The following is a 27,821-nucleotide window of genomic DNA, read 5'->3' as shown; positions in this document are numbered from 1 at the left end:
CTATGCATCTACTTCACTGCAAGACTTTGTTCTGTTCTGAAAAGTGTGCTTCTTATGGGGGAAAAATGGCCTACTTCCCAAAGAAAGCTAAATGCTAGTGCTCACAACAGAACTGAAGAGATTTAAGGTAATGACAATTTTTTATCTAGGAAATTTTGGATAAAGTAGGGAGGAAAATGACAAATTTGGCATTGGCATAGATCTGCAATTCAAGAGGCTCTACCATCTGCTCAGTACAGACATAAGAAAAAGGAATTCTGGACTCGGTTTCAGATAGTGCTTCAACTAACAGAAAAACTGCTCACTGACTGGAAGAGAAAATCTCCTGGTCAAGTCGTAAATGTAATTAATTTGAAACATGAAACTTTGCACAGGAAATATGACATGCTTAGGAAATATGATTCAAGAGGAAGCCCATTGCCTATTGAAATATTTCTGTCAGTTAAGAGTACCGGTATGGTGGAATGACTGCTTATCTTACCTTTACTCTGAGTAAGGGTTGGCTCAAGAATTTCAGATTCTTTGCATAATTTAAATGGAATTGGATGTGCCATCAGCTAACTTCACCGCCTTGATAAAGTGCATAGACAAGGGTTCTAGGCCACAACAAGTGTTCATTGCAACCGAAGCCAGGCTATACGGAAAGAAAATGCCATCCCATGTTATATTTCTAGGAAGAAGAATCCATCAGGGTTTAAGGCAGCCAAGAGCAGACTGACTCCTCCACATTGGATTATAGCAATGAGTCAAACTGCTTAAAGCAGAAGGCTTGCTTTAGCATTCTAAGAATGTCAGGGTGTTAGGAAAAAATGTTTATTTATGTCCAAGCTGTCTAGTTTGTTCAAAATGGTTTTAAAATGGTTCTAGGAAGTAATGACAAGCTGTATAGTTATTGTAGTCTTTTTGCCTATCCAGATGAGGGAATACAATTAAGGATTCAACATTGAAAGTGTATAAAAAGAGGGAACATGAGCATGGTTATTACATAGGACCCCAATGCAAAATTGGAACAGAGTATTTCTCCTCCTTGTTCTCCCAGCTTTCTCTACAGTTGGGCAGATGGGTGTGACTGGGAACAGCTTTGGTTTTTAATGCCTGGCCTTGGACCATGAGGTGAACATATCACAATCCTATCAAGGTGCAGGCTGGGAAAGGCTATGGGATTGGGTTGGTCGCCTTAGTGTCACCTAAGACAGTGCTGACCTCAGCAGCATCCCCCACTGTGAGCAGGAAGCTGTCCTTCCCTTCCACACACACGGAGCCTGCTCCTCACCAACACATTCCCACCCTCATTCTAGGGTGGTTTTAACAAAGTTAGAAACTTGTTTTTTCCTTGATCTGTTAATCCTTGGTTCTCTACTCTTTGAGCAGGCCTTAGTGATTACTGCTGCAATGACTTGTCTTCTATGAGGAGACAGTGCTTAACGGTGAAACCCATTCTTGTGGTCAGGAGATGCTGACTGTGACCATATCATGCTATTCAGGGTTTATAAGCAACTCGATACTCGCTCTTCTTTGCTTATCTCCCACGGTGATTAGATGTCCATAAATAGAACATTAGGAACTCTTCTCTGTGCCATTAAAAGGCTCAAGATGTAACACCATTCATATTGGGCTTGTTTCCTAAGTGCCTTGTGGCAGAAATGCAGAAATAGCTTCCATTGCAGAATCATAAATTAAAATATTAACTAATCATAGATTTCACTCCTTTTTGCAGGGGAAATTATATTTTTACAGCAGGGTTTATAAATTCAGGCATTCATAATGGTCTTATTATATGCCCTTAGAAAATTTCAAGGGTCTCCTAATTCTGGAAATTATGTTTTTATATATAGTATCTACCTGTCTTTACTGCTAAACTTGCACTTGCACTGTAGCTATTAACCCTGTGTGGCTACTAAGTACTTAAAGTAGCTGTTCTGAATTGAGATTGAATGAAAGTGTAAAATATGCACCATATTTTAAACTTGGTACAAATATGTGAATGTTAACTATATCATTAGTAATTTTTATATTGACTATATGTTGAAATAATATTTTAGATCTATTAGGTTAAATAAAATAATTATGAAAATTCATTTTGCTTTCTAAAATGGCTATTAGGTCATTTAAGCCCTCATACTTAGCTCATAGTATATTTCTTTTGGACAGAGCTGATCTAGATGATAAGTTCCTGGAACTTACAGGGACAGTAGCTGGCATGTGTTTGTTTATTACATGCTCAGCACTGGTATGATAAACCACACTGTTGATCTGAAGGAATGGATGAGGATTATAATGATTTTTTTTTAAGTAGTGATTTTGACACTGTAGTTCTGAAAAGTGATAGAGCAAGATGACTTGGATTATGCCAGGAAATCTAAAGAGGTTTATTAATTATCTTTGGTGTGTAGGTTTGGAACCTAAATAAAAAGAGATCTGAGCACTGGTTGCAGTTCCCTTCTCCTGAGACATTCAGATAGGCCCTGTAGAGTTGACCTGATTTTGGACACCATAATTCCTTTGCTCTAGTGCCATATAATACAGCAGTTTGTTCGAGAAATAATGATTTCCAGAAAGGAATTTTCTTGTGTGCCATTTACCTGTGCACTTCTTAGACCTTAATGTGTTTATGAGTCACTTGCAAAGCATGTTATAAATACAGATTCCTAGAACCATTCCCAGACATTCTAGGGTCTGGGATTTGCATGTTAGCACTTCAGAAGATTCCAGTGCAAATGACCTGTAAACAGTACCTTGAGGAACATTGCCACATGGTATAATAATTTGGGAATAGCATGGAAGTCTAGGCAGAGGGGCAGTTTGCTCAGCAATTTTTGTTTTCAATTACACTATAAACTTAAATTTTTAGGTATTTTAACAATCCAAAATTAATCAAAAAGTCACAACATTTCACCATTAACTAAGATAGACTCTCACTGGATTAAAGATTTAAATTTAAGATATGAAACTATGAAAATACTAGAAGAAAGTGTAGGGAAAACACTTGAAGAAATCAGCTTGGGCAAAAATTTTATGAGGAGGACCCCTCAGGCAATTGAAGCAATGTCAAAAATACACTTTTGGGACCTGATCAAACTAAAAAGTTTCTGTACAGCCAAGAACACAGTAAATAAAGTGGGTAGACAGCCCTCATAATGGGAGAAGATATTTGCTGGTTATGTCTCCGACAAAGGTTTAATAACCAGAATCCACAGAGAGCTCAATGTATTAGTAAGAAAAAAAAAGTGATCCCATCTCAGGTGGGCAAGGAACTTGAATAGAAATTTCTCTAAAGAAGATAGGCACATGGCCTACAGATATATGAAAAAATGCTCTCCATCCTTAATCATCAGACAAATGAAAATCAAAACTACTTTGAGGTACCTACCACCTAACCCCAGTAAGATTAGCCCACATCACAAAATCCCAAAACCAGAGATGTTAGTGTAGATGTGGAGAAAAGGGAACACTTCTACACTGCTGGTGGGAATGAAAATTAATTCGTTCCTTTTGGAAAGACATCTGGAGAACACTGAGAGAACTAAAAATAGACCTACCTTTTGATCCTGCAATTCCTTTATTAGGTATATATCCAGAAGACCAAAAATCGAATTAGAACAAAGATATTTGTATCAGAATGTTTATTGCAGCCCAATTCATAATTGCTAGGTCATGGAAGAAGCCCAAGTGCCCATCGACCCACGAATGGATCAATAAATTGTGGTATATGTACATCATGGAATACTATGCAGCCCTAAACAAAGATGGAGACTTTACTTCCTTCATGTTTATGTGGATTGAATTAGAAAATGTTCTTCTTAGCAAAATATCTCAAGAATGAAAGAAAAAATATCCAATGTACACAGCCCTATTTTGAAACTAATTCATAGCTTTTATAGGAATGTCGTCACCTAATTATAGCCTTAGAATATGGGAAGTGGGTGGGAGAGGGGAAGTGAGGGGGTAGATGGGGGGAGGGAAGGTGATTGGTGGGGTCACCTCTATGGTCAATCTTACAAGGGTACAAGTGAATCTTTCTAAAAGCAGAGTATGAATGTCTTGACTCAATAACTAAGAAAATGACATGAAGGTTATGTTAACCAGTTTGATGAGAGTATTTCAAAATGTATATAAAAACAGCACACTGGTACCCCATGATTGCGTTAATGTACATAGTTATGCTATAAGAAATAAAAAATATATATATCTCCAAAAAAAGAAAAGTTGCAACAAAAGAAACCAACGAAATAAAAAATAACATATAGAATGAGAGAAAATATTTGCAACCACACATTGGATAGAGGTTTAGTATCCAGAATATATAAAGAACAACTACAACTTAATAACACACACACCTCACCACCACCACACACACAAGAGAAGTAAGAAAAACCAATGTAAAAATGGCAAGGTAATTGAGTAGACATTTCTCCAAAGAAAATATACAAAAAGCATGAGAAAAGATACACAACATCACTAATCATCAGATATAAAATCAAAACCCTAATGAGAACCACATCATACTAGTTAGGATGGCTCTTCCCAAAAAACGGAAATAAGCACTGCTGAGGACATGGAGAAAGTGGAACTTTGTGTGCTATTGATGGGATTGAAGTGGTGCCGCCACTGTGGAAAACAATATGGAGTTTCTTCAAAACTTCATTATAGAACTACCATATGATGCAGCGACCTCACCTCTGGGTAATGTCCTAAAGCATTGAAAACAGGGTCTTAGAGATAGGTAAGTCCTCCCTGAAGGGTGTCTGGGAAACTATGGACTTTCAGTGAAACAACTTACATCAGACCTTTGAATTATGCCATCGTGTTATAACGTTGATGAGAGAAAAATTGGGTTCCTGATATGTTCCTTCACTTAGAGGCATAGTTTCCTAGAATTTATTACTGATGTCATGTTGAGTGAGGACTTACTGTACTTACACACCATAGTCATTGCAGTGCTGTTCACAGTAGCCAAGATGTGGAAGTAAGGTAAATATCCACTGGCGCACAAATGGATTAAGAAAATGTGTGTGAAGGGGTTTATGTATGTATATATCCCATTGTGTGTGTGCATATCTATTCCATTGTGAGTATATATTCTGTTGTACGCACATACACACACATACAGCAATATAGCAAAATAGTTATCTTAAAAAAAGAAAAAAATCCTCATATGCTACAACATAGATAAACCTTGACATTATCCTTAGTGAAATAAGCCAATCATATTCCACTGACACAAATACATGTATAGTATCAGAAAGTAGAGTGGTGGCTGCAGGGGGTTAGGAGGAGAGAGAAAGTGTAAGTTGTTGCTGTTCAGTGGGCATAGAATTTCACTCATGCAAGACGAAAAAATTCTAAAGATCTGTACAACAATGTGCATACAGTTAACCATACTGTATACACTTCAAAAATATTAAGTATAAACGTGTCTTTTACCATAATAAATTGATCAAAATGTATCATCTATCCCAAGAGTTCATGGCAAAATCAAGCTGAAGGGAAGAGTATAATCATTTTATTTCCTTTGAACAACCTCCTCGTATGATAAATTCTGCTGGGAAGTTTGAGCTAGCTGAGTCAGTGTGCCCTTCAGTGAAGCGTGGGTGCTGAGGACTGGGAGTTGGTGGTCTGTCCTGGGTTGCACTGAGTGGAGGGCAGAGCTTGCCCATCCAGAATGTCATTCTTCAAGCAACCTGTCCAAGTATCTGGATGCCCAAGGCAGAGAGGCGTTAACATGGGATGCTGTAATTTCAGAGGCATCCAGGACTCTCTGAAAATTCCCTTCTTCCCTTCTCTCATCCCTGTAAATTTCAACACCTTAATTTCGTTCCCTTAAAAAATCTTTTAATAGCTAAGGAAATCTTATCATTTGGGGGTATTAGTTGCCAGGACCCTTTCTGAGGCAGGAGGAGAATGACTGGATTGATTTTGTGGAGCAGTCTGAAGCATTTACATGCTGAGTACTCACGCTGGCAGCCAGAGGTTCCACGTCTGCCCAGAGGCCATTCTCTTGGGTGGTGAGCCCTCCATTCTTCCCAGTAACTGCTGGGCACACGAGGGCTAGGACTAAGGTTGTGGCTAGGCTGCTCGGCTCTGCCCTGGCATTCAGTGGAGTGAATGGAGAGGTGTGAAGTGACTCCTGTGTTTACTAAGGAGATGGAAATACAACGCCAGGCTGGTGAATGTCACAGATTTTCTTCCTTTGTGCACTTCTTGGTGTCTCATTCTAGCCTATCAATTCTTTTTTGGTTTTGTTTGGCATCTTAAAATTTTGTTTTATTTTTGTTTATGCAACCTGCTTATTCATTTCTTAAAAATATTGATAATAAAATATTTTTAATCTACAAAGGTATATAGAAATGCAGTATACTAATCACCTACCTTAACTATGAGAACATTATGTGAATAGTTAAAGCCACTGTATACCTTTCTGAAATCACATGCCCCATCCACCCCTGCAGTGGTTAGTTTTCCAGAATTTAGTGTTCATCACTCCCACGAAATCCTTTATATTTTCACTATATAATATTTGCATGCTTCAGCAATATAGAGTATTTTGCATGTTTTAAAATATTATATAAATATCATATTTTATATAGTCTCCTGCAGCCTGCTTTTTCATATAACCTGCCTATTCATTTTTTTTTTTTAAAGAGATGGAGTATTGTTATTTTGCCCAAGTTGGAGTCAGACTCCTAGACTCAAGTGATCCTCTTGCCTTAGCCTCCCTAATTGCTGGGACCATTGGTGCATACCACTGTGCCCATCTTCTGTTAACTTTTTAAACTTCATTTGGGATATTTCTTCCAGTGTAAACTGTTCTTGCACTGGTACATGGCATTACAGGCAGTCCCTATGTTATGAACAAGATAGGTTGTATAGGTTTGTTTTTAAGTTGAATTTGTATGTAAATTGGAACAGGTACATTTACCTATTACCTGTAACAGCCTCTGTTTGTGGGTTGTATGTCAGCTGAATGTTGGTGACTTGGGATCGTACTATAATAGCCTCTGTTCATAAGTGCGACTTGCACATAAGTGAGATGTTTACAACTTGGGGACTGCCTATACTATGTAATAGTATTGGCCCCTAAAATATAGCTAGAAATGGCTTAGATTAAAAAATTTTATATGTGAAGAGCAGAGAGAGGGAAGGAGGGAGGGGAGTGGGGTCTTGGTGTGTGCTACACCTTTTGGGGGCAAGACACGATTGTAAGAGGGACTGTGCCTAACAAATGTGATCAGTGTAACCTGGTTTCTTGTACCCTCAATGAATCCCCAACAACAATAAAAAAAAAGAATAATGAATAATCAAGAAAAAATGTTATATGTGTCAAATTAATGTATAACTGAAACACAATGTGTAACTATTAAACATATTTGTTTTATTTCAGGTTATAATATAACTTATCCTCTCATGCTTTTTCCCTGTCCCTTCTCCCCAAATCATCAACAGTAGAAAAAGAAGAAAACATGTCAGGACACAAGTGGTAAGCAATTTGTCACTTTTTCAGAATTGGTAGAGGCCAATGAAAGTGGAAAGCACATAGTGTATGCTCAATAAATGTCTGGTGAATGGAAGAATCAGGAGATACATTAGCAGTAAATAACCTGTTAGCTTCTCTTTAATGTGGACCATAACCAAATTCAATATCTCTACTGAATATGGATGGAATCCAGTAACAAAAAATATTGTAAATTTTTATCTAATGTGTATCTCTAAGAAATTCATTTGTGTATAACTTTTCTCTTGGGAATCTAATAGTAGTTTTTCTTACCACCATTTTATCTAATGTAATGAGTTAATGCATTTTTTTATCACTCTCTTATTTATAACTTTTAACATTATAGTTACAAAGGAATTTGTTAGGGACGCTTTAAAATAAAGAATGATTCTATAACCACTGCAGCGCTACTCAGGCTTATTAATTTACAGTCATGACTTTATACTTCATGAGCATTCAGGAGCCATTCATAGTTGGACGTACAAGATGATGCTGAATAAAGCAGTTGTGGTACTCCTATGGCAGTATTAGCACTGACATTTATGTGCCTGTAACACACCTAAGCCCCATGTTAAGCTTCTCATAAGTTCCAGAGGTCTTCAGTGTTTCTGAACCTGTTTTAACCCATGAGCCACCAAGCAAGCAAATCTTTGTCAAGTTTTACCTTCTTTAAATTGTATCATGAAAAAAGTATATATTTTCATTTTTCAAAGGGATAATTATAATAAATATGCTTATGGATCCCTCTCCTCTCTGTAGAAAAGAAGTCAGGCCCAAGTCCTCTGTAATATCAGATGTCAAACTCCAAAAGAATTCTCCATGTCTTCAAATGAAATGAGTTTTTAAAAGTAATAAATGACTACAGGATTGACTTTCCCTGAGTAAAAAGAAGAAAATCTTGGGGGCGGTGCACAATTATAAGAGGAACTCAAGCTAACAAATGCAAACATTGTAACTTATTTCTTTGTACCCTCAAAGTAACTTGAAATTACTGAGTTTCTCCATGTAACAGTTCTCAAAGAGTTGTCAAACTTTTTTTTTTTTGAGTTGTTCCTTCTTTGCTCACACTGGCAATTGGCTGGCTCCACCTGTGACCCTCTGTGGATCTCATATCCTGGAGGCAGGCTCAGCTCAGGGAAGTAGTTAGTAACTTGCTTAAGAGAACCTGGAAAGCCCCCAAAGAAATGCTTTTCCCAAACATTTTCTCCCACTTACTCTGCTTCGTAGCTTGCTGCTGAAATGCAAGGTCCTTAGAGTGCATTGAAATGAGCTCTGGGCTTGGCGCCTGTAGCTCAATGAGTAGGGTGCCAGCCACATACACCGAAGCTGGCAGGTTTGAGCCCTGCCTGGGCCTGCTAAACAATGATAACTGCAACAACAACAACAACAAAAAATAGCCAGGTGCTATGGCGGGCACCTGTAGTCCCAGCTGCTTGGGAGGCTGAGGCAAGAGAATCACTTAAACCCAAAGAGTTTGAGGTTGCTGTGAGGTATGACGCAATATCACTCTACCAAGAACGATAGTGAGACTGTCTCAAAAAAAAAAAAGAAAGAAAGAAGGAAATGAGCTCTGGACTGGGATTCAGAGTTCTGGATTTAATCCTCTGTGACTTTCAATGAGATTCTTAAACTTTGGGTGGCGCTTGTGGCTCAAAAGGGTAGGGCGCCAGTCCCATATGCCAGAGGTAGTGGGTTCAAACCTAGCCCCAGCCAAAAATGGCAAGAAAATAAATAAATAAAATAAAACAAAATTTAAAAAAAAAAAGAAAGAGATTCTTAAACTTTTGAAACTGAAGATTCTTCCTTCATTAAATGATTCCCTTAGAATCCTGAAGTCCCTTTTCTTCAAAAAAATTCTGTTAATCTATGATTTTTAGCAAAAAAAAAAAAAATTAAACATATAATACAAAGAAGTCCATTCTCTACCCTACTCTTGAGAATCTTAGTCTCCTAAAATAATCACAGTCTTTGGGGTATGTCCTTTTCAATGTGTATATTTTAGAGAGAAATTATCTTTTCTATAATTATTATACATACTTTTATCTTTTCTGATAGGAGCTCATGTAAGACTTCTAAATAATGCAGAAAGATAGAAAGTAGACCCTGAAGGTCTTCCATAATCCTACTTCTCTCTCCAAAGAAAACACAGTTAAGGAAGTCACCTGAAATGCCTCTGACTTTTTAAGAATTAATGTGCAAATTAAAAAGTGTAAATTTAATGAAATTGTAAGTGGAGTCTAAATCATCAAGTTTTGAGATACTAACATCTTGGCATAGGGGTATGAAGGAACGCACGTTTTAGAGCACTAGTCTGGCATAGTTAGAGGGGTGACGGGAGGGGGACATGGTAGAAGAAGGTCCTTGTCTGCAGAGGGAAGTTGCCCGGGGCCCAGGTGGGCCACTGGTGAGGGAACTCCAGGTCCCATGAGGATGTGAACAAAGCAGGAGAGGGATAGAACACCAACCACAAACTTGTGTTTGGGCTAAGTCAGGCACTTTTATGCGATTCCACTTCATTCTCAGTTAACTTTGTTTCTCATTTCTTCTCTATGTCTGTTTTGCTCTTCACTATGGTTTTCCTAAAGTCTGATTTTCGGTCTGTATTTGAAATATTTATGTTGAAGAATTTAAAGTTTTTAACGTCAGAAATCTGTGACATTTTAGATTTAATTTAATCTACTTTCTCTAGTATGAACACTTAAAATGAAATCTACCCTCTTAACAAATTTTGAAGGGTATAATACAATATTATTAATAATAGGCAGAGTGTTGTACAGCTGATGTCTAGAATCTGTTCACTTTGTGTAACTGAAAGCTTATGCCCTCTGATTAGCAATTGATTTCTCCTTTCCCCTAACCTCCCAGCCGCTGATAACCACCATTCTGCACTTTGCTTCTTTGAGTCTATTTTAGATTCCCTGGAATAGATTTCAAGTGTGTGTTCTTCAGCCCCTTATCTCTGTCTCCTGCCACCATGTCCGTGCTGGCCATGATGGGAGAGTGGAGAGAGTGTGTGTGACTTTCTCTCTGACTCACTGGGACGCCTTGCGCCAGTCACGGGGCAGGCGACTCGATCTCACTCTCTCCACCTCTAAAAGGAATGTGTTCAAGCAGGTTGCTGTCTAAGTTCTCTTGAAGGTTTAGTTTCTTGATTTTCTGCAAAAGATTTTATATTTCCTCACTCTAAATTTTAAAGTTTTGGAGCCAGTTAGAAGTAGTTGATTACCTTTCTTGGTGTAGTAACCTTATACGAAAGTGCTCACGTGTTGATTGATGCTGTAACTGTAAACATGTAAGGGGAAGTCATGTTCAGATAAATTCTCTCACACTAAAATATCTTAATCTTTGTGAAACTTTCAATGTTTTTAGCAGTTATTCCTGGGACTTACTGGATCGATATGCTCAAGATAAGTCAGTTGTAAATAAGATGCAACAGAAGTATTGGGAAACGAAGCAAGCCTTTATTAAGGCCACAGGGAAGAAAGAAGACGAGCATGTTGTTGCTTCTGATGCAGACCTGGACGCCAAGCTGGAGGTGAGCTCTTTATTCCTCTCGGCTCCAAGGCCGCTACCTCGCTAAGGTCAAGGTCCTAGACTGCTCACCTGGCCTAGATATGCTTTATATTTGCAAATGAGGAACATGTAGGATCAGAGAAATTCAATCCCCAGCATATTTTTTTTCAAACTTATGAATTCCCATGTAGTCATCATGCCTTAGTATTTCAAGAACTTCGTTGAAATCCATGGCATGTGGTAAATTCTCAGTAAACATTTGTTGGAAAAACTAATGCAATCAAATAGCTACTGCAGCTGCTATCTGAGGACTCAGATTGGGAGAGATTTCTAAAGACTAGGGTCAGATAAGTATTTAATTTTCTTAACAGACTCAGGTAAAATATTCTAGAAAGTAGAGTCTAAGAATATTGATATTGAACACTGGAAAATTCTAGAATAAATGAACTAAGTATATACTTTGTTAGTCCAGTTAACAATCTAATAAGCTGAATGCATATCTGGTTGATCTACAGTATTAATATAACTAGGAGAAGTCTGACTAACTCCTTACTTGGCTGGACATTTCTGTCAATAGTTTAGATTAAAATTTTAAAGCCTACTTTTCACTTCTGTGAATAACAGGGACTGAGAGGAGTAATATGTTAGATGGTATAATAAGGATTCAAAATGATCTACAGATTTAATATATGAACTACAGTTAAAGAGCTGAATATTTAAGCAAACTGAAATAATAAGCCCAACATTTCCAAAAGCTTTCCAAGAAGGCTGGCCAGCCTGGTGGACGCCGTGGTTATCCTGGAACAGAGGGTTAAGGCGAGACATGTCACTTGTCAATTATAGGGGAAAGTCTATTCTACAGAAGAGGGTTGAGGTTCCTTCTAGGTATATGAGGGTAGAACTGGATCCGGGGAGAACATTCTAATGTTAAGGCTGTCTGGTGAGAGATGAGCTGACATTGAAACGAGGGGTGTCCCTTCAGATGGATCTGAGCTACTGATCCACCTATCAGCTGCTGTAACCTTAGGAGAACTACCCAGTTCCTCTTATCCTCATTTTCTTAATGCATGAAGTGGTGATAGGAATGCTTACTTATTATAGTTACTATGAGGATTAAATTAGGTACTAGAGTGACTGACGGCTAATGTTTGTTGAGTATGAGTTATTGTCCCAGGGAGCATTCAGAATGGTTTCTGTGCAGTGTCTCTAATACACAGCAAAGCTCCTGATACACTGGACCCTGCCTCTCTGTCCTAGGTTTCCTCTCTCCCACACGTTTGCACTGCCCTCACCACCTTCCAGGTGTGCTGGCCTTGTCTCAGTTCTTGGTCCACAGCCAGGCAAGTCCACACCCATCAGAGCATCTCCTGTGTCCTGCCTGGATGTTCTTTCCCCAGATCTTCTCTTGACTGGCTTCTTTACATAGCTCATGTCTCAGCCCGAAGGTCACCCTAATATTCTGTTTCAAGTCACTGTCCACTCCTGCTCACTATCTAACCCCTGACCTTGTTTTATTTTACTCATAGCATTTGCCTTCCCTCCACCTGTAAGGTCAAATTCCATGTTAGCCTTCGCTACACCTATCCCCCCAGCCACAGGCACAGTACACATTCAGTAAGTCCTGACTGGGTAAGTGTGCCCGTTTCCACAGTTAACCTCAGTTCTCAGCCCTTTCTGCAATTGGAAGTTTTGAAATAGAAGCTGGGTTTGATAAGGATGTTCCAAAGGAGAAAAGTAGAGCCAGGAAACATCAGTTTTGATTTTTGTATTCTAAATGCAGCTTAACTTTGAGTTATCTATGCTTTTTATATTTCATAACTGTCTTCTCAAGACCTTAGGAAATACAAGCATTATTCAAAGAATAATTTAATATGTTAATTACTAATATATAAACCATTGTATTTCTCTGTAGACTCTTAAAGCAGCCCTTGTAGAACCAACTGTACTTTGATCACTGTAGCTTCTGTCCTAGGCATGAGCACCCAGAGTCCTTAACTGTGACTAATGGTTTCACACTTGATAGAGGATTCTGTCACAGAAATGTTAATAGAGGATTCTGTCACAGAAATGTTAATACTGATAATGATGTTAACATTTAGTACTGTTAATAATAATACTGATGTTATTATAGAAGAATCTTCTATGTTATAGAAGAAGGACTCCACCACTAAAACACATGAAAATGATGTGTACACTATTTTGATGTTCTCTTATCCTGAGTGTTCAAGGCTCTAGCTTATAAACTCAGAACTTTTATTCTCCTGGCACAGAAAATTCGTGTGCCAAGCTACAATAATGGTCCGTTTCTATTGGTAGCCACTGGAAAGTTAAAGAAATGCTGTGCTGACTTTGAAGATTTGTCCACATTGCTTGTTAATAAAATCCTTTTATCACATACAACCCCTCTGTACATGAAAAGAGAAAACCACTAATCTCTGATGACAGAAGTCTCTCTGCCAGAATCCCTTTGTCACAGCAGAGTAGACAGACTGGATGATGGAGAAGGTTCTCATCTTACCAAGGTTACATGAGTGTATACAGTGGTACACACTTATAGAACTGTGCATTTCATTGCATTTAATATGTACTTCAACTTTTTAAAAGTGAACAGTCACAACAGAACAGCTCCTAGACATGACTCTGTGAACCTCCTGCCTCCTATAATCAGGAAATACTATGTGTCGGTGGTTTGTGACTCAGAATACTAATATCAAACATTTGCTAAAAAACAGATTCAGACTGCTGATTTTCTGTTTTGTTTTATGGTTCTGAAAGGTACTTTTTTTTCCCTTTTCTAAACAGGTAGAGGATTCAATTTATTGAAATGAGAATTAGTAAATTTGTGTTCTCCATGACCAAGTTTTTATCATATTAAGCATTCCCAGGAATGGTTTTAATGTTTTAAGTGTATGCATGCATCTGTTACTATTAGATAATTTGGTCATATTTATAATGAAACAAATCATCTGTTTTCACTCAAATATTGAAGTGCTTTATGAAACCAGGACATAATTTCTGTATCACTCCAGCCACTTAGTAGCTATGTGGAGATAAGATGTTTGTCTCCCAGGTTTTTTAATCAACACCAGCCCTGGCCTCTGAGTCAGTAAACAGAGAGTGGAGAAAGTATGAAGTCTGTTTCTATGTTTTCTTGAAGTATCTCCATTTCTGAAGGAAAGACTAGGACCTCTATGAGTTGGAATCCAGTTAAGTTCTTCTCAGGACATCCCCATCTGCCTTTCCTTTAGTTTCCTCTAGTATGGCCATAGCCTGGCTTTAGACGGTCTATCTGTATATTTTGTAAGATTCTTGGGAACATAGCGAGTGCTGGGGGCTGCCAGCTCAACATCATCTTATCAGATGTCTTCTGAACAGATAGAACATTCAGCTGATTGATTTTTGTTTGCTTTTTCCAGTTGTTTAAGCATGCCATAAAATACATTAGGGTCATAAAATAAGTTAATGTCATCTTTTAAATAGGATGCTTAAATGGCAGATCCTCCATTAAAAAGAAAGGACAGCAAATGGTGAAAGGAACAAATTAGATTATGAATGAACATTAGGGTCTCTGGTTTGCTAACTCCTCTGATTGGGCCTTACACTTAGCATTTCTGTTTTTCAGCTATTATTTTGGTAGTCTGGAGAAAAGAATTATTCTGCGATCTTAATGTAGATTACAGAGGTGATGAACTCCAAAAAATACAGAATAATAGGAGCATATTTAAAAGCTTTGGTCATAGTCTATATAGTACACCGCATAATACCAACCACACTTAGACATATTATCTGGTTTGGGGTGGGCAAATCAAACACTATGGTTATGTTTATTGTAGCTGGGTTTTTTTATTTTATTATTACCTATTTTATTTTGATTTTGTTTATATTTTTATTACAGCTGTTCCACTCAATTCAGAGAACCTGTTTGGACTTGTCTAAAGCAATTGTACTTTATCAAAAGAGGATATGTTGTAAGTATGCCATTAGTATGAAACATTGATCAAAGAGACAGTAAGAAACAGCAGAGTATTTTGCCTTAATATATTAAATATATTATTTAACATGCTTAGGAAACTGTTTGTCTTTGCTTTTTAAGTGATAGGGAGAAGGATTTCTAATAATTTTACCAGTAGCTTATGTGGGCCGTTTATCTTTCCTAGCAAATATATTAGGAGAAATTTATATTTGATCTCTTGTGGATACATACATATATATATACATACATATATATATGCCATTTATTTTCTCAATTATAAAAATGATTTCTCGGTTTTATATCTTGGGCTTTTAAATTTTGAGTTATTTTTATTTATTTGGTTCCCCTGGCTCTCATCTGTACAGTTTTGTTTCATTTAAAATAAGTGTGGGGCGGCGCCTCTGGCTCAAAAGGGTCGGGCGCTGGTCCCGTATGCTGGAGGTGGCAGGTTCAAACCCAGCCCCGGCCAAAAACTACATACACACAAAAAAAATAATAAAATAAAATGAGAGTGGAAATAGAAGGCAAATACAGTTAATTAATTTAATTAATTGATGACATTCTGTTGATAATTTCTTCATGAGCATTGTTTATGTTGATGATTGGGCTTCTATGGGATAATATTTTCATATGGTCTTTCTGTCTTAAAAGCATCCCCGACAAAGTTATCTTGGAAATGTCAAATATCAAGTTGTATATATATGTTACTATGTTTTAGAATTTCCATCTGTGGGTCATTTTAATAGTATAATCTCTATGTTTTATGTTTATTGTTTTTTATTTTTAATTATTTTAGGTTCACAAAAGTTGTATATCTTTATAAGGTACATGTGATGTTTTGATACAGGCATACAAAGTGAATTAATCAAATCAGGATACAGGGTGGTACCCATTACCTCCAGCCTTTAACGTTTCTTTATGCTAGGAACATTCTGATTCCACTCTTTTAGTTATTTTGGTTACTTTGTTGTGCTGTCAAATACTGTTCATTTGATCTAACTCCATATTTTGGACACTAGAATATAGGAAGTCTTTGCTGCTGACTGCTGCCAAACCCCTTCTCAATAATCACAAATTAACAGTTGGTAATTTTTCTACATTAGTAATGTTTTACTAAGACAAAACCCAAAGCACACTACTCAGCAGCAATATTTTATAGATTAATCCATGTTAATATTTACAAAGTGTTTGAGCTAAGACTTCTTGGGGCTCCAACTCCAAAGTCTTGGACCATGAGGAAATCAAGACACACGATATATACCCCCCACATTTCTCTGTCCTACCTCCTGTCTCAAATGCTGATCTGTTTGCCTCCCAAATGGCTTTCAGATCCTCCATCCTCTCTCTGTCTTCTCTGCCACTGCTTTAGTTTAGGTCATCATGACTGCTCACTCCCTTGGTTTTCCAAATTAGCTTCCTAGCTAACCTCCATGTCCCCCCCTCTGCCTCTTCCAGCCCATTGTCTACACTGCAATCAGAGTACAGTTTTAAGCTTGATCAGATTATTCCTTTTCTTAAATCCTATGTTTGGGGGAATTATTGGTCAAATTCCTTTTTATTATACCCACTATCCCCCTAATACTCACCATGTAATGAATCATTTTCTCCTTTGTAGTCAAAACCAAGAAAAAAAATTCAGAAAATTATAATTTGAATTTTTAAAGAAAGGCATGTAAAGTTCAGGATGTCCCCTCTCCCTTAAACTATATGTGTTTTTATAAGGAATGAAAAGATGGATACTTGCAGATTTTTCTGTAAACAGTGATTCTCTGCACAAAAATTACACTCAGCCCTTATATTAAGGTTTCTAATAGAAAAGAAAGAAAGATCTTCAAGGCTCAAAATTATCTTATATGTAAGAGGTTAGAATAATGCCCTACCTCTGGAGTAGGCTTGTGGTTGTGCCACCAGAGCTTGGCTGTGGGTGTGGGTAAGCCTTGTGTGTCTACCCACTAAGTTCACATAAGCCACACTGTCCCAGTGGGATGTGAAGGAGGAGTTCTGCACTGCTTGGACTGGAAAGGGACCCCACCTCAAATGGAGAACTAAACATAGTATAGTTGGTTTGAGGTTGTTTCTATGCAGCTGTCAAAGACAGAAAAATGAGTAAAGTGTCTGAGCTAATATGGAGAAATTTCAAGGATATGCAAGTCAAAGAAGCAGAACACAAAAACTTATCTATAATGTGCTATCCTTCATGTAGGACAAAAGGGGATATAATAAAATATGAATGTAAAAAAGAAAGGGATACACACACACATACATACAAATGTGTGTACACGTGGCCTCTGGATAAAGGGTAAACTGGAAACTAAAGCCATTCACTGTTGGTGGGGGTGAGGCGGGGTAAGAGTTGGAGAGAAGGTGGGCATGGGAATGGGGTAGCGAGCGGGGAGGAGGCTCCACCTCTCTGGATACCTTCATGTATCTCTGACTTAAAACTGTAGAAATATTTCATAGACTCAAAAAATAACTTAGACCCAACCAGACGTGGGATAATCTAAAGTGGAATAAGAGCAGTAACAAATGAACTAAATGATATTACTGACTAAAGTGGAGAAAAAAGAGCTGGAATTTTGGAAGGCAGTACTTTTGACCAGAGACTACATGAAAACTGTACTCTAGTTGGTAAATTTGTTTCTGATAGAGGGTGGAGGTTAGCAGTTCCGAAACTGGTTTATGTAAATATTGAAGTTGAACAAATAAGTAAATACATTATAGATAATGGGAGCCTTGTGCCTCACTATCATAGGAGGAAGTTACCAGTAAAGAAAAGGAGAGGCTGGTGAACACTGTGATATTGCCCTGGAGTCAGAGGTGTCAGTGTGAAGTCATTATTTTTAATACAGGTACAGATAGATACAGAAATAAATGTAAATGGGTATGTACACATGGGTGAATGGACAGTCAAACCTTTGCCCCCCTCCTCTGTCAGCTGAGATGGCTGAGAAGCACTAACACCCCTGACAATAAGCATACTTAGTACCCAGACCTTGTTTTCTAAATACCCTTCCCTAATAAAAGAATGCTTCTTGGAGAAGTGGTTGATTCTAGGACTAGGGAAATTCAAGATGAGCCTCTACTATTTTGTACAAATCATAAGGAAGTGCTTCAAAAAGCGTGCTAAAGGGCATAGGAACAAGCCTATGGCTAAAGCTCCCACAATTTGGGCAATGAAATAAATAACAATAGTATATAGGATGAATGAGGAAACCACAAAGTCCCTAGTAGGCAAAAGCCACAGTGAGAATAATGGCAGATGAGATTCTGTGAACATTGTCACAGTTAGTGCAAGTTTGAGGAGAAGCTGGATATGTGCATAGTCTCATGTATTAACATTCTCCCCGAGATTTTTAATAATTATAAAAGAAAAATTTGTCCCTTGATAGTACAGAAGGCCAGCTGAACCAAGTGGCAGAGGCTGATATTACCAGGGACGATGCATGTTGGTGTCACGTAATCCCTGATACCACCGTGCACAAGGGAGGGCACTTCATAACCAAAGACCCAGAACCCAAGTCTAATCATGTGAAATTAGACAAACCCAAATTGAGGGGCAGTCTACAAAATATCTGACCAGTACTCCTAAATGCTGGCAAAGTTATGAAAGACAAAGACCAAGGAACTATCACCAAAAAAACACACGATGTCAGTGCCACAGGAGATCCTGGACTGGGTCTGGGAAAAGAAAAGGCATGTTAATGGAAAGCTTGTGAAATTCAAATCAGGTCTGTAGGTTAGCTGATGGTATTATACCAACGCTAATGTCCTAGTGTAGATCATTGTATCATGATTGGCTAAGATGTAAATCTTGGGAAGGGGATACAGGAACTCTGTCTACTGTTTGTAATTTTTCTATGAGTCTAACATTATTTTAGAATAAATATAAGTTGAATCATATTACTCTCCTGCTTTTAAAAACCTCCAGTAGCTCTTAAAGTAAAATCCAAACTCCTATAGCCATAGCTTATAAATAAGATGCGATCTGGCCCCAGCTCACCTCTTCAGCCTCCTTTTCCCTTGTCCACCAAGCCACCAGAGGCCTTTTGCACACTGTCTGAATGCCCCTCCTCCTCTGATGGTCTTAAGACCATTGTCATCAGAGCTCAGTTGGTGGTCACCTGCAGCTCAGAGGTGCCTTCCCCGACCACCCAGTCTAAGGCCACTACAAATCACTCTTACTCTCTCTCTCTTATTGCTCTGTCTGGTATTCTTCTGTTTCGTGTCTTGCGTTTGTGATTGTGTATTTTTTATTTTCTACTTCCTGCCACTTGAATGTAAACTCTATATGAGTAAGGACCTCCTGGGCCTTGTTCATCGCTATATTTCTGGTGACAAGAACAGTGCCTCCTACATATTGGATCATCCAGAAATCTCTGCTGAGTGAATTAATGCTGTCAAGCTATTTGGTTTCATGGTTCTTCAGTTGAATTTTTTAATTGTACATCTGAAAATTGAATCAGCAATTAAATATAAGTAGGTTTTTGTTTCTGAATTCTTAAGTCTCAGTTAGGTGAAACCTTATAAGTAGAAATTTTTTGAGTTATCTGATATCTATGTTATACCTGAATTTTAAACTTTCATAAACTAATATTAATACTTAATGCTAATATTATAAAATGTATTATTTACATTTAAAAATTAATTTTGATTATTTTTATTTTTAAATTATTCTTTATTAATTATATTGTGTATATTTATAAATATAGAATATAAATTATATTAATAATTATATTAATTATTCAATTATTATCTTTCTCAGAAAATCCATCCTTGAGTCTGATGGAGTTCAGAATTCTTTCCACCATTCTCTGAGTAGCATTGCCAATTAACCAGAGTCAGCACTTAAAATGAGACCTGTTTGCCATCCCAAGTTTATTCCTCAAGTGTGTAAAATAACCAAAAATTATTTTTAGTTTTTAAAAGTTTTTTCTCCTTTTTGAAAAATTTCAGGTTAATATGAAGGTGCAAATGTTTAGGTTACATTGTTTTTGTTTCTAAGGTAAAGTTCAAGTTGTACTTGAGTTCTTCACCTAGGGAATGTGCTGCATACCTTTACGTTGGACACATTAAGTGAAAACTTGCCGATCACCCTCCCTCCTCTCTTTCTGCTTCCCTCCTCCCCCTTGCTGGAATATACTTGTGTTTCTCTTTCATGGGGGTGGGTAGTTGTTTATATATTGGTTTCATATTAGTATGGAGTACATTGAGTACTTGCTTTTCCATTCCTCTGTTACTTTACTAAGAAGAACATAATTCGACCATTCAGATAAATACAAAAGCCATCCTTTTCATGGCTGAATAGTACTCCATAGTATATACCTATATCACGGTTTATTAATCCATTCATGAGTTGACGAGCACTTGGGTTGCTTCTGTGTCCTGTTGATTGTGAATTTAGCTGCAATAAATATTCTAGTGTAAATATCCTTGTGGAAAAGGATCAAAAAATTAATTTTAAATGCTTCAACCTACTCAGGTTTATTTAGTAAAAAGTATATTTCACCAGCTGTGTAATCATTCAGGTACTATGAATTGCTTTTCTCCTAGCCTTGAGCTAACTGTTCATTTGTGTGTGGCTTGAGACATCAAAGTAAAAAGGTAATAGTAGCCTCATGCTATTATGAACAAAAATGGGAAATTGTTCTCCACGGGGAAAGATTCATTGTCAAATTGAGAGAATCATATATTGGTGGCAGAACAAGGAATGGAAGGTATTAAAACAAACAAACAAACAAAAAACTTCTTAAAATTAAGGGAATTTTTTAAAGCTAAATGGAACTATGGAATAAATGTCAAATTAGCATTTAAAGTAAAATAAAGCATACAAGGATAAAAAGGCAAAAATTATAGTTAATTCAATTTCACAAGCATTTAATTAGTGGCATGAATAGAAGACTTTGTGCTTGACCTGAGAATACAAAGTTTGGATGAAGTCTCTGTCCTGGAAAGCCTAGAGTCTCCTGCAAAAGACAGACACTTGCCCCCTCACACTAACACTGGTCCTGCCACGTAAGTGATATGGCGGAGGCCCAGGGCATGCACTCTCCAGAGAAACAGGGATCAATGAGTTCACAGGGGAAAGAGCCTTTGAGCTGGCCTTGGACCCGTGAATTTGGTTTTTGAGACAGAAGAAGAAGCAGGGTCATTATTTATCTCTGGGAAAAAAAATAGATGCTAAAAGCCTCTTCTCAACTGGGCCCTCCCAGGGGACTGTTTAGAGTGAACTATAGTCACAGATTAAGAAGGAAGCGGTATCTCGTTGAGCCTTCACCTTTGGATCTGTGGTCCCTGGCTAGCATTCTGCAGCTATTGTCAGAGAGGTTGTATCGGGAATGGGGTTCATTCTTAAAGAAATCTGGCTGGTTCCTGAAAACCGACAGTAATCCTAGTAGCATTTAAAAAACAGTTTTAGAGACACATGGTGTGTAAGTCTATCATTGCAGAAGGTGGAAATAAAAGTAGTGTTCAAAGTACATTGATAGTAAATGCTGTGTTTAAAGGGAAAATGCATCCTTGGAAGCTCAGTGTTACTCTTGGCCTGTGGCTAAAGTGTTGGTTTGTATTAAGGACCCCCACTGTTCCAGTATGTGGGTGCACTGTATTCTATTAGATTAGTCCTTGTGTAGGGCAAGAATTTTGCTGTTATAAATAATGATATAACCATTTTTATCTGTTGCCCATTTTACTACTTTCTTAGCATAAACTCTTAACAGTAGAGAAGCAGCATCAAAAGATTCAGATGAATACAATTCTTTTATTTTACTTTTAAATCAATCTGCAGAAAGCTTAAATAAACCACTTTTTCACCAATAACGCCATCTTTAAAAATAAGGCCAAGATGAGGCATAATCAATTCAGATGTGGTTCCAGCTCCCTATTTTAAAAATCCATGTCCTCAACCTGATGACTTACCCACCCTCGATCTCCATCACTACCTCCAGCCAAAAGCCTGTGTCACGGGTGAGGCATTTGAATTGCTTTACAGTGGAACAGAACGTAACTCAGAAAGCAGAGATCAAAAAGTCAGCAGGAGAGAATAATAGGAGGCAGCTCCCACTGCATCCTAGGCAGGCACAAAGGATTTCCACAGTCATACTTGACAAACCTAACTCCTTTATTTCAGCTCAAAACAGCACATTATGGGCTCACTTTTCAGTACAGAGGTCATTTTCTGGTTCTGATTACAGGGCACCAAACTCACTGACAGATGTATTCAAGTGAATTTGATCTCGCATTGTAAATGGAAGAACAGCATGAGAGTTAAATGGGGTGGGGGGCGCTTACCTTGTAACCCGCCACTTGGATTTAATTTCTTTCCATCTTTACCTCTGGAAGAGAGAAGACCTTGTGATTTGTCTTTCTCACTCTCTTTGTAATAAAAATGCTCATTGTTCATGGCTCCTTTTGGTCTTTTCTTCATCAGTCTTGTCTCAAGAAGAAAATGAACTGGGAAAATTTCTCCGATCCCAAGGCTTCCAAGACAAAACCAGAGCAGGCAAAATGATGCAAGCGACAGGAAAGGCCCTCTGCTTTTCTTCCCAGCAAAGGTGTGTGGCCTTCATTGGGCTCAGTTTGGGGGGATCTGAAGAGAATCTGGGAATCCCCTACTCATCAGGGGGACCTTGTGGTGATCTTTAGAAGGCTGTGCCTGAGGCTGAGAAGCTGCTCTCTGCTTACTTGTTAGTCAACCTAACTACCTAATTAAGATGAACCTCACTCTCTAATTAAGATGAACATGAATTTTTTTCCTACCTATTAATTTAAATTTTTTTTCCATGCTTCTTCTGTTTGGTAGGGGCACTGTCTATGCCAGTCTCTGTGAGTGCTGTTCTAGGTTTATATTTGACCTTCAGCCTTGCTCATGGCAATCGGTCTGGTCCCCTTGCAGCTGCCAATTAAAGCGGGTGCCTAATGAGACCAGGTTGAAGGGTTCCCTCTCTGATCTCTGTGGGCCAATTAACTTGAGAGAAGTGCTATTCAGGAGGCCCTGGACCACTCGGCTCAGACCCTGGACCAGCAGCATCGCTAACATCACCTGGGAGCTCGTTAGAAATGCAGAGTCTAGGCCCTGCCCTGGACCTGCCGAATCCAAATCAGCATTTTAACAAGATCCCTGTTGATTTTGATGGACATTCAAGTTTGAGAAGCTCTGGCACAGGGAAAATTGTGATAGATTGGTGGCTTTTTTTTTTTTTTTTTAAGATACAACCATAGCATATTTTTATGGTAGACGTACAATAACCAGGAGCTCCTGCACCCTGACTGCAATTGCTTTTTGGAGCAGAGGAGAGTGACACTCCTTCTCTCTTCCTTTTCCTTCAGTAACTGACAGGCCCTCAGGATGGGCATAATAGGCATAATAGGCATAATTATACCTGAATAAGGCATGAATGGAGTTTCTTAGAATATTCAAGCTGCAGAAATTTTGCTTACTCGAATTGTCCAATGTTTACTTCTGTTAATATCCCCTTCCTACCTTCCCTCCCTGTGGGCCAGGAGTATGTTACACGATTGTTCCTATGAAAACTGAGGAAAGACGGAGTAGAAAAGAGAGCAATGATGTCAGTTTTTCAGTTGCGCCCTTTCCTGGGCATTTTGGTCCTTCTTTATGACATTTGGACCTTGATTGTGGGCAGTGCTAACTTTCATACTTGAATGAAACCATTTCCAGCAGTTCTCTACCTGTTTTCCAAGAATTATGTCTGTTTATAATATTAAATGTCACCTTTTAATGTTATTTATATTTTTTGCTTGTAAAAATAATATATATTCATTCTAGAAAAATTTTAAAACATAGACAAACCAAAAGGTAAAAATTAGAAAGCAACTAAAATTTTACTAATAGAGATGACCTACTTTTAATCCCTTGGTAGATACTTTCTATGCATATATGTGCTCCTTACATGGATAATTGAATATAAGGATAATTGATTCTTGAAAAATCTCTTTTTTTGAGAGAGAGAGTCTCACTATGTAGCCCTTGGTAGAGTGCTGTGGCGTCATAGCTTCAGAGCAACCTCAAACTCTTGGGCTCAAGCAGTTCTCTTGCCTCAGTCTCCCAAGCAGCTGGGACTACAGGCACCTGCCACAACGCCCAGCTATTTTTTTGTTGCAGTTGTTTACCTGGCCTGGGTCGGGTTCAAACCCACCCTCGGTGCATATGGCTGACACCATAACCACTGTGCTATGGGCGCCGAGCCAAGATTCTTGAAAAATCTTATATAGAGTAAATTCTCATATGTTCAACATGTAATTGTAACTGATTTCCTTGAGAAAAATCCTTACATGCATGCATATAGTAAAATTAACTATATATCAAAATCAACATCCATTTATGAAAATAAAAGTAAAATTCCTGTACATAATCACTCTAAGGGTTACCGTTACTGATCACATTATTAAGTATTTCATAATACGGCCATCCAGTATTTTCTTTCATACTTATGCACCACATGATTCCACAAAGCACCCATGTAGTACCTGAAGTTTATATAACCCAGCCTTTAGAGACAAACAAAAACTATACAAATGATATCCGAAAGGTTCATCCCTCTGAATTTGCAAACTGCACTGTATCCATGATGTAATGCAGTGTGGCCAGCTCTGCGGTTTGGAAGGTGGCCTTCTGCACGGTGGCTCTGGTTTCATGGCCCTCAGCTGCTCCCTGGCACAGAAAGTCCCAATCAGGACTCCTAAACATAAAGTGAGGAGGATTACAGGAAACTCTCAAGAACTTCTCAGATCTGAAACCATGTGATATAGGGTATTCTAGAATATATTTCTAACATAAACAGCATCATACCATACAATTTTTGTATAGTATTATATATTGATCATTTAGCAAATTGATTTTTTGATCAAATAACCCTAATACCTTTCTTATTTCAATGTATACCTTTTTAAAAACACCCAAAGCCTAGTATTCCATTATCTGGGCATGCCATGACACATTTAACCTGCCATCGCCACTTTTTCCTACTAAAGGATAAGCATCCTTAGAATAGACTTTCAGGCACTTTATTAATTATTTTCATTAGGGGGATTTTCACAGATGAAAATATGAAACTTGGTATTTTCATGTTATTACATCTTCAGAGGTTTCTGTCCGACTTTAAAACAGTCAAAGAGACTGAGAATACTTTGTTCACAAGACTCTGCTTCAGCCACGTTAGTATTTTATACAATGGGCAAAATCCAAGGGAAGAGAAAAAGGAGTCCAGAAATGGGATATTTAGGGGGACAGCTGAGGACTCTATTTCTTAAGTGGAAGTCTTCAGTTCTACTAACCTTCACACCAGTGTTTCTTTTACTGACTTGTTCAGTAGTCCTTGCTACAGTTCTCCTTCTATTGATGAAAGGTGAGTATTACATTTAAATCAGCAAGAATACAGCTTACTTAATGGCACAACAGTATGTCTTTGAAAACAACCTACAGCATCTCGGTAGGGCAAAGTGAGCAAGCTTTTACAGAAGTGCTCAATAGCTAAAAAGAATAGTTTACAGACAAGAGGAAAAATAGTACAAGGGAATTTTTTTCTTAAACAGTTTATGACGCCATTTATAATCTTACAGTGCTACTACATACATATTAGTCATTGGAGACATTGATGTAATTGCCAAAAGCCAACCTCAGCTCACTGATACTGTTGTTCTCTTTAGCTAAATAAGATTGCTAAATTGAAATTGAAATTGAAATATGTATCTTATTTCTATTTGTTGCACCTGTGCCTCTAAACATCATGAAGAAGAATATATTTTAAGAGTGTAATTCATCTGACATGGCTCATTTTGAGTAGGAACATGAGAGAAGCAATGTTTTCTCCCCAAAATAAATATTTTATCAAAAATTTGATATACCTTAAGCTTTTTATTTTTGGCTGAATAGATGGCAGTATGTTATGGCCAGTATTATAATTTTGCACTTACTTTATTACATTCATTTCTGTTGTAGTATCCCCAAGCTTTTTTAAAATAAGAATTCAACCATATGACCTATGTGAAAGTGCTAACACACAATAGACCCTCAGTAAGTGGGCTTATTCCCCCTTCCTAGACCCTTTCATGCTTCATTCCTCTGTGACTGTTGGAAAAGCAGTAGATGCCTGGGCCTTTGGAGAATAATCTACAATGGCTTACCACGGAGACCATAATTATATGCACTCCCATCCCTCCTCAAAGGGCCAGCCTTCAGAAGGTCAAGAGACAGGAAGGGACCAAGCACAGAAACGGGGAGTGGTCGTGCCTTCACTGACCTTTATTAGCATAGGATTGGTTCCAGCTTCAAATGAGCACTCTGCCCAGGCCTGAGAGCACCCCCAACAACACTAATGGAGGTACTTCCCAATGGTCCTGTTAAGTAACAGTAAACTAAGAGGTCAGTACATGGGTAATCATTTCTGGCTGACTTTTCAGTTCACATACATTTCATTTATTATTCATCAAATATTGATGAACATCTTCCGTGACCCAGGCACTGTTTGAGGCTCATGAGTTTAAGATTGGCAAAATGTCAAGGATTCAAATTGCTGGCTAGCTTAGTTTCAAGATTGTGGTATTGCCCTCTTGTCTAGGTTGGCCTTGCGAAATCCTTTATGTCGATTTCACCAAGAAGTGGAGACTTTTCGGCATCGAGCCATTTCAGATACTTGGCTGACCGTGAATCGCATGGAGCAGTGTCGGACGGAATACAGAGGAGCGTTATTGTGGATGAAAGATGTGTCTCAGGAGCTTGATCCAGATCTCTACAAGCAAATGGAGAAGTTCAGGAAGGTAGGAGGTTTTTATGAGAATTACCAAAAGGGGTACCTGCTGGAAGGTAATGAGGTGTGATTGGAATCCCTCTGGTGAAAAAGACGTAACTCAAAATTACCAAGGATGCAATTAATCATCACCAGTGTCTTTTTATGTGACAGAACACCAATTAAAGTGATATACAATTCTCTAAGGATAAGATAGAAGAGACAGCTAGAAATTGCTGGGATTTAGTAACTGGTTTTAATTGAAGTCAGATCTTCATATAATGTGCACTTTTTGTAAGGTTGTCACTTTTAAATGCCTTTCATGCATAACTAAAAATCAAGATTAGATCAAATGAATCTGGAAGGTGAGATCAGACTACTGGGGAAATCTTTTTGAATTGCTAATGCATATTAAAATTAATAGAATAATAATGCTGCTTTGTTTTGTGATATGTTCCAAAGCAGCAGGGTTTAATTGTAGGGATTAACTCATGTGGCATGGACTCTATCCACTATAGACCTCTTCAGAAATTTCTCTGAGGAAAACAGGTGGGATAAATTTGCTCTTAAAATTCTCTGAAATAACTGGTGAGCAGCAGAGGAATAATCTTGCTGGTTTTTTAAATTATTTCTTGTGTCAATTTAAGGGGTTCGGAGATTTGGTCATACAAGGATACCTCCTACCACTAGATGGCAGTCTGGCACTGAGTATTTATGAAAACATAGAGCAATTTTTTCTTTGTACAAGCTTGGTAGTTCTTTGTTTGGCTGACTGGATATATTTCAGAGTGTGAAGGAAAAAAAGAAACAGCCAAATGTTAGGCTTGACATAATATTATGTCAACTGTTTTACTCATTTCAAGTGAGCCATTTGTAATTATTGATATTGCTTAAAATTTCTGGATTTCTAAGTGCATTATTTCAGAGCTGCGAATGGGAAGCCTCCCTTGTGTGTTGGAGGCTGTATGTGTGGAAGAGGGACCTTCTGTTACTTAAGAGCATGGCTGGTCACTGGTTCTTGAGCTGGGTATTAAATTGATACAAATACCTTTAAAAGTTTTAGTAAAGCATCACTGAATGGAAAAACAAGTGTCCAGTGTAC

At 37.9% G+C, this 27,821-nt stretch overlaps 1 protein-coding gene across 3 annotated transcripts in view; it reads left to right on the top strand.

Annotated features, from left to right (window-relative positions):
• ICA1 (islet cell autoantigen 1) overlaps positions 1–27,821 on the top strand; it is a 146,939-nt gene that overhangs the window by 15,515 nt on the left and 103,603 nt on the right. For 2 of the 3 annotated variants that reach the window (XM_023519504.1, XM_003782705.3), the window contains exons 2-6: positions 7,382–7,477; positions 10,862–11,027; positions 14,901–14,973; positions 22,405–22,528; positions 26,552–26,750. In XM_023519504.1, coding sequence (XP_023375272.1) covers positions 7,461–7,477; positions 10,862–11,027; positions 14,901–14,973; positions 22,405–22,528; positions 26,552–26,750 — 579 coding nt within the window. In that variant the 5' untranslated portion in view covers positions 7,382–7,460. Of the gene's footprint in view, positions 1–7,381; positions 7,478–10,861; positions 11,028–14,900; positions 14,974–22,404; positions 22,529–26,551; positions 26,751–27,821 lie in introns of those variants that run through there. The other variant, XM_023519505.1, reaches the window with a different exon arrangement.

This window comes from Otolemur garnettii, unplaced genomic scaffold (genome assembly GCF_000181295.1).
Source record: "Otolemur garnettii isolate 467f Iridium unplaced genomic scaffold, OtoGar3 scaffold00005, whole genome shotgun sequence".
Taxonomy (NCBI): Eukaryota; Metazoa; Chordata; class Mammalia; order Primates; family Galagidae; genus Otolemur; species Otolemur garnettii.
This window is presented reverse-complemented; position numbering and strand designations above follow the sequence as displayed.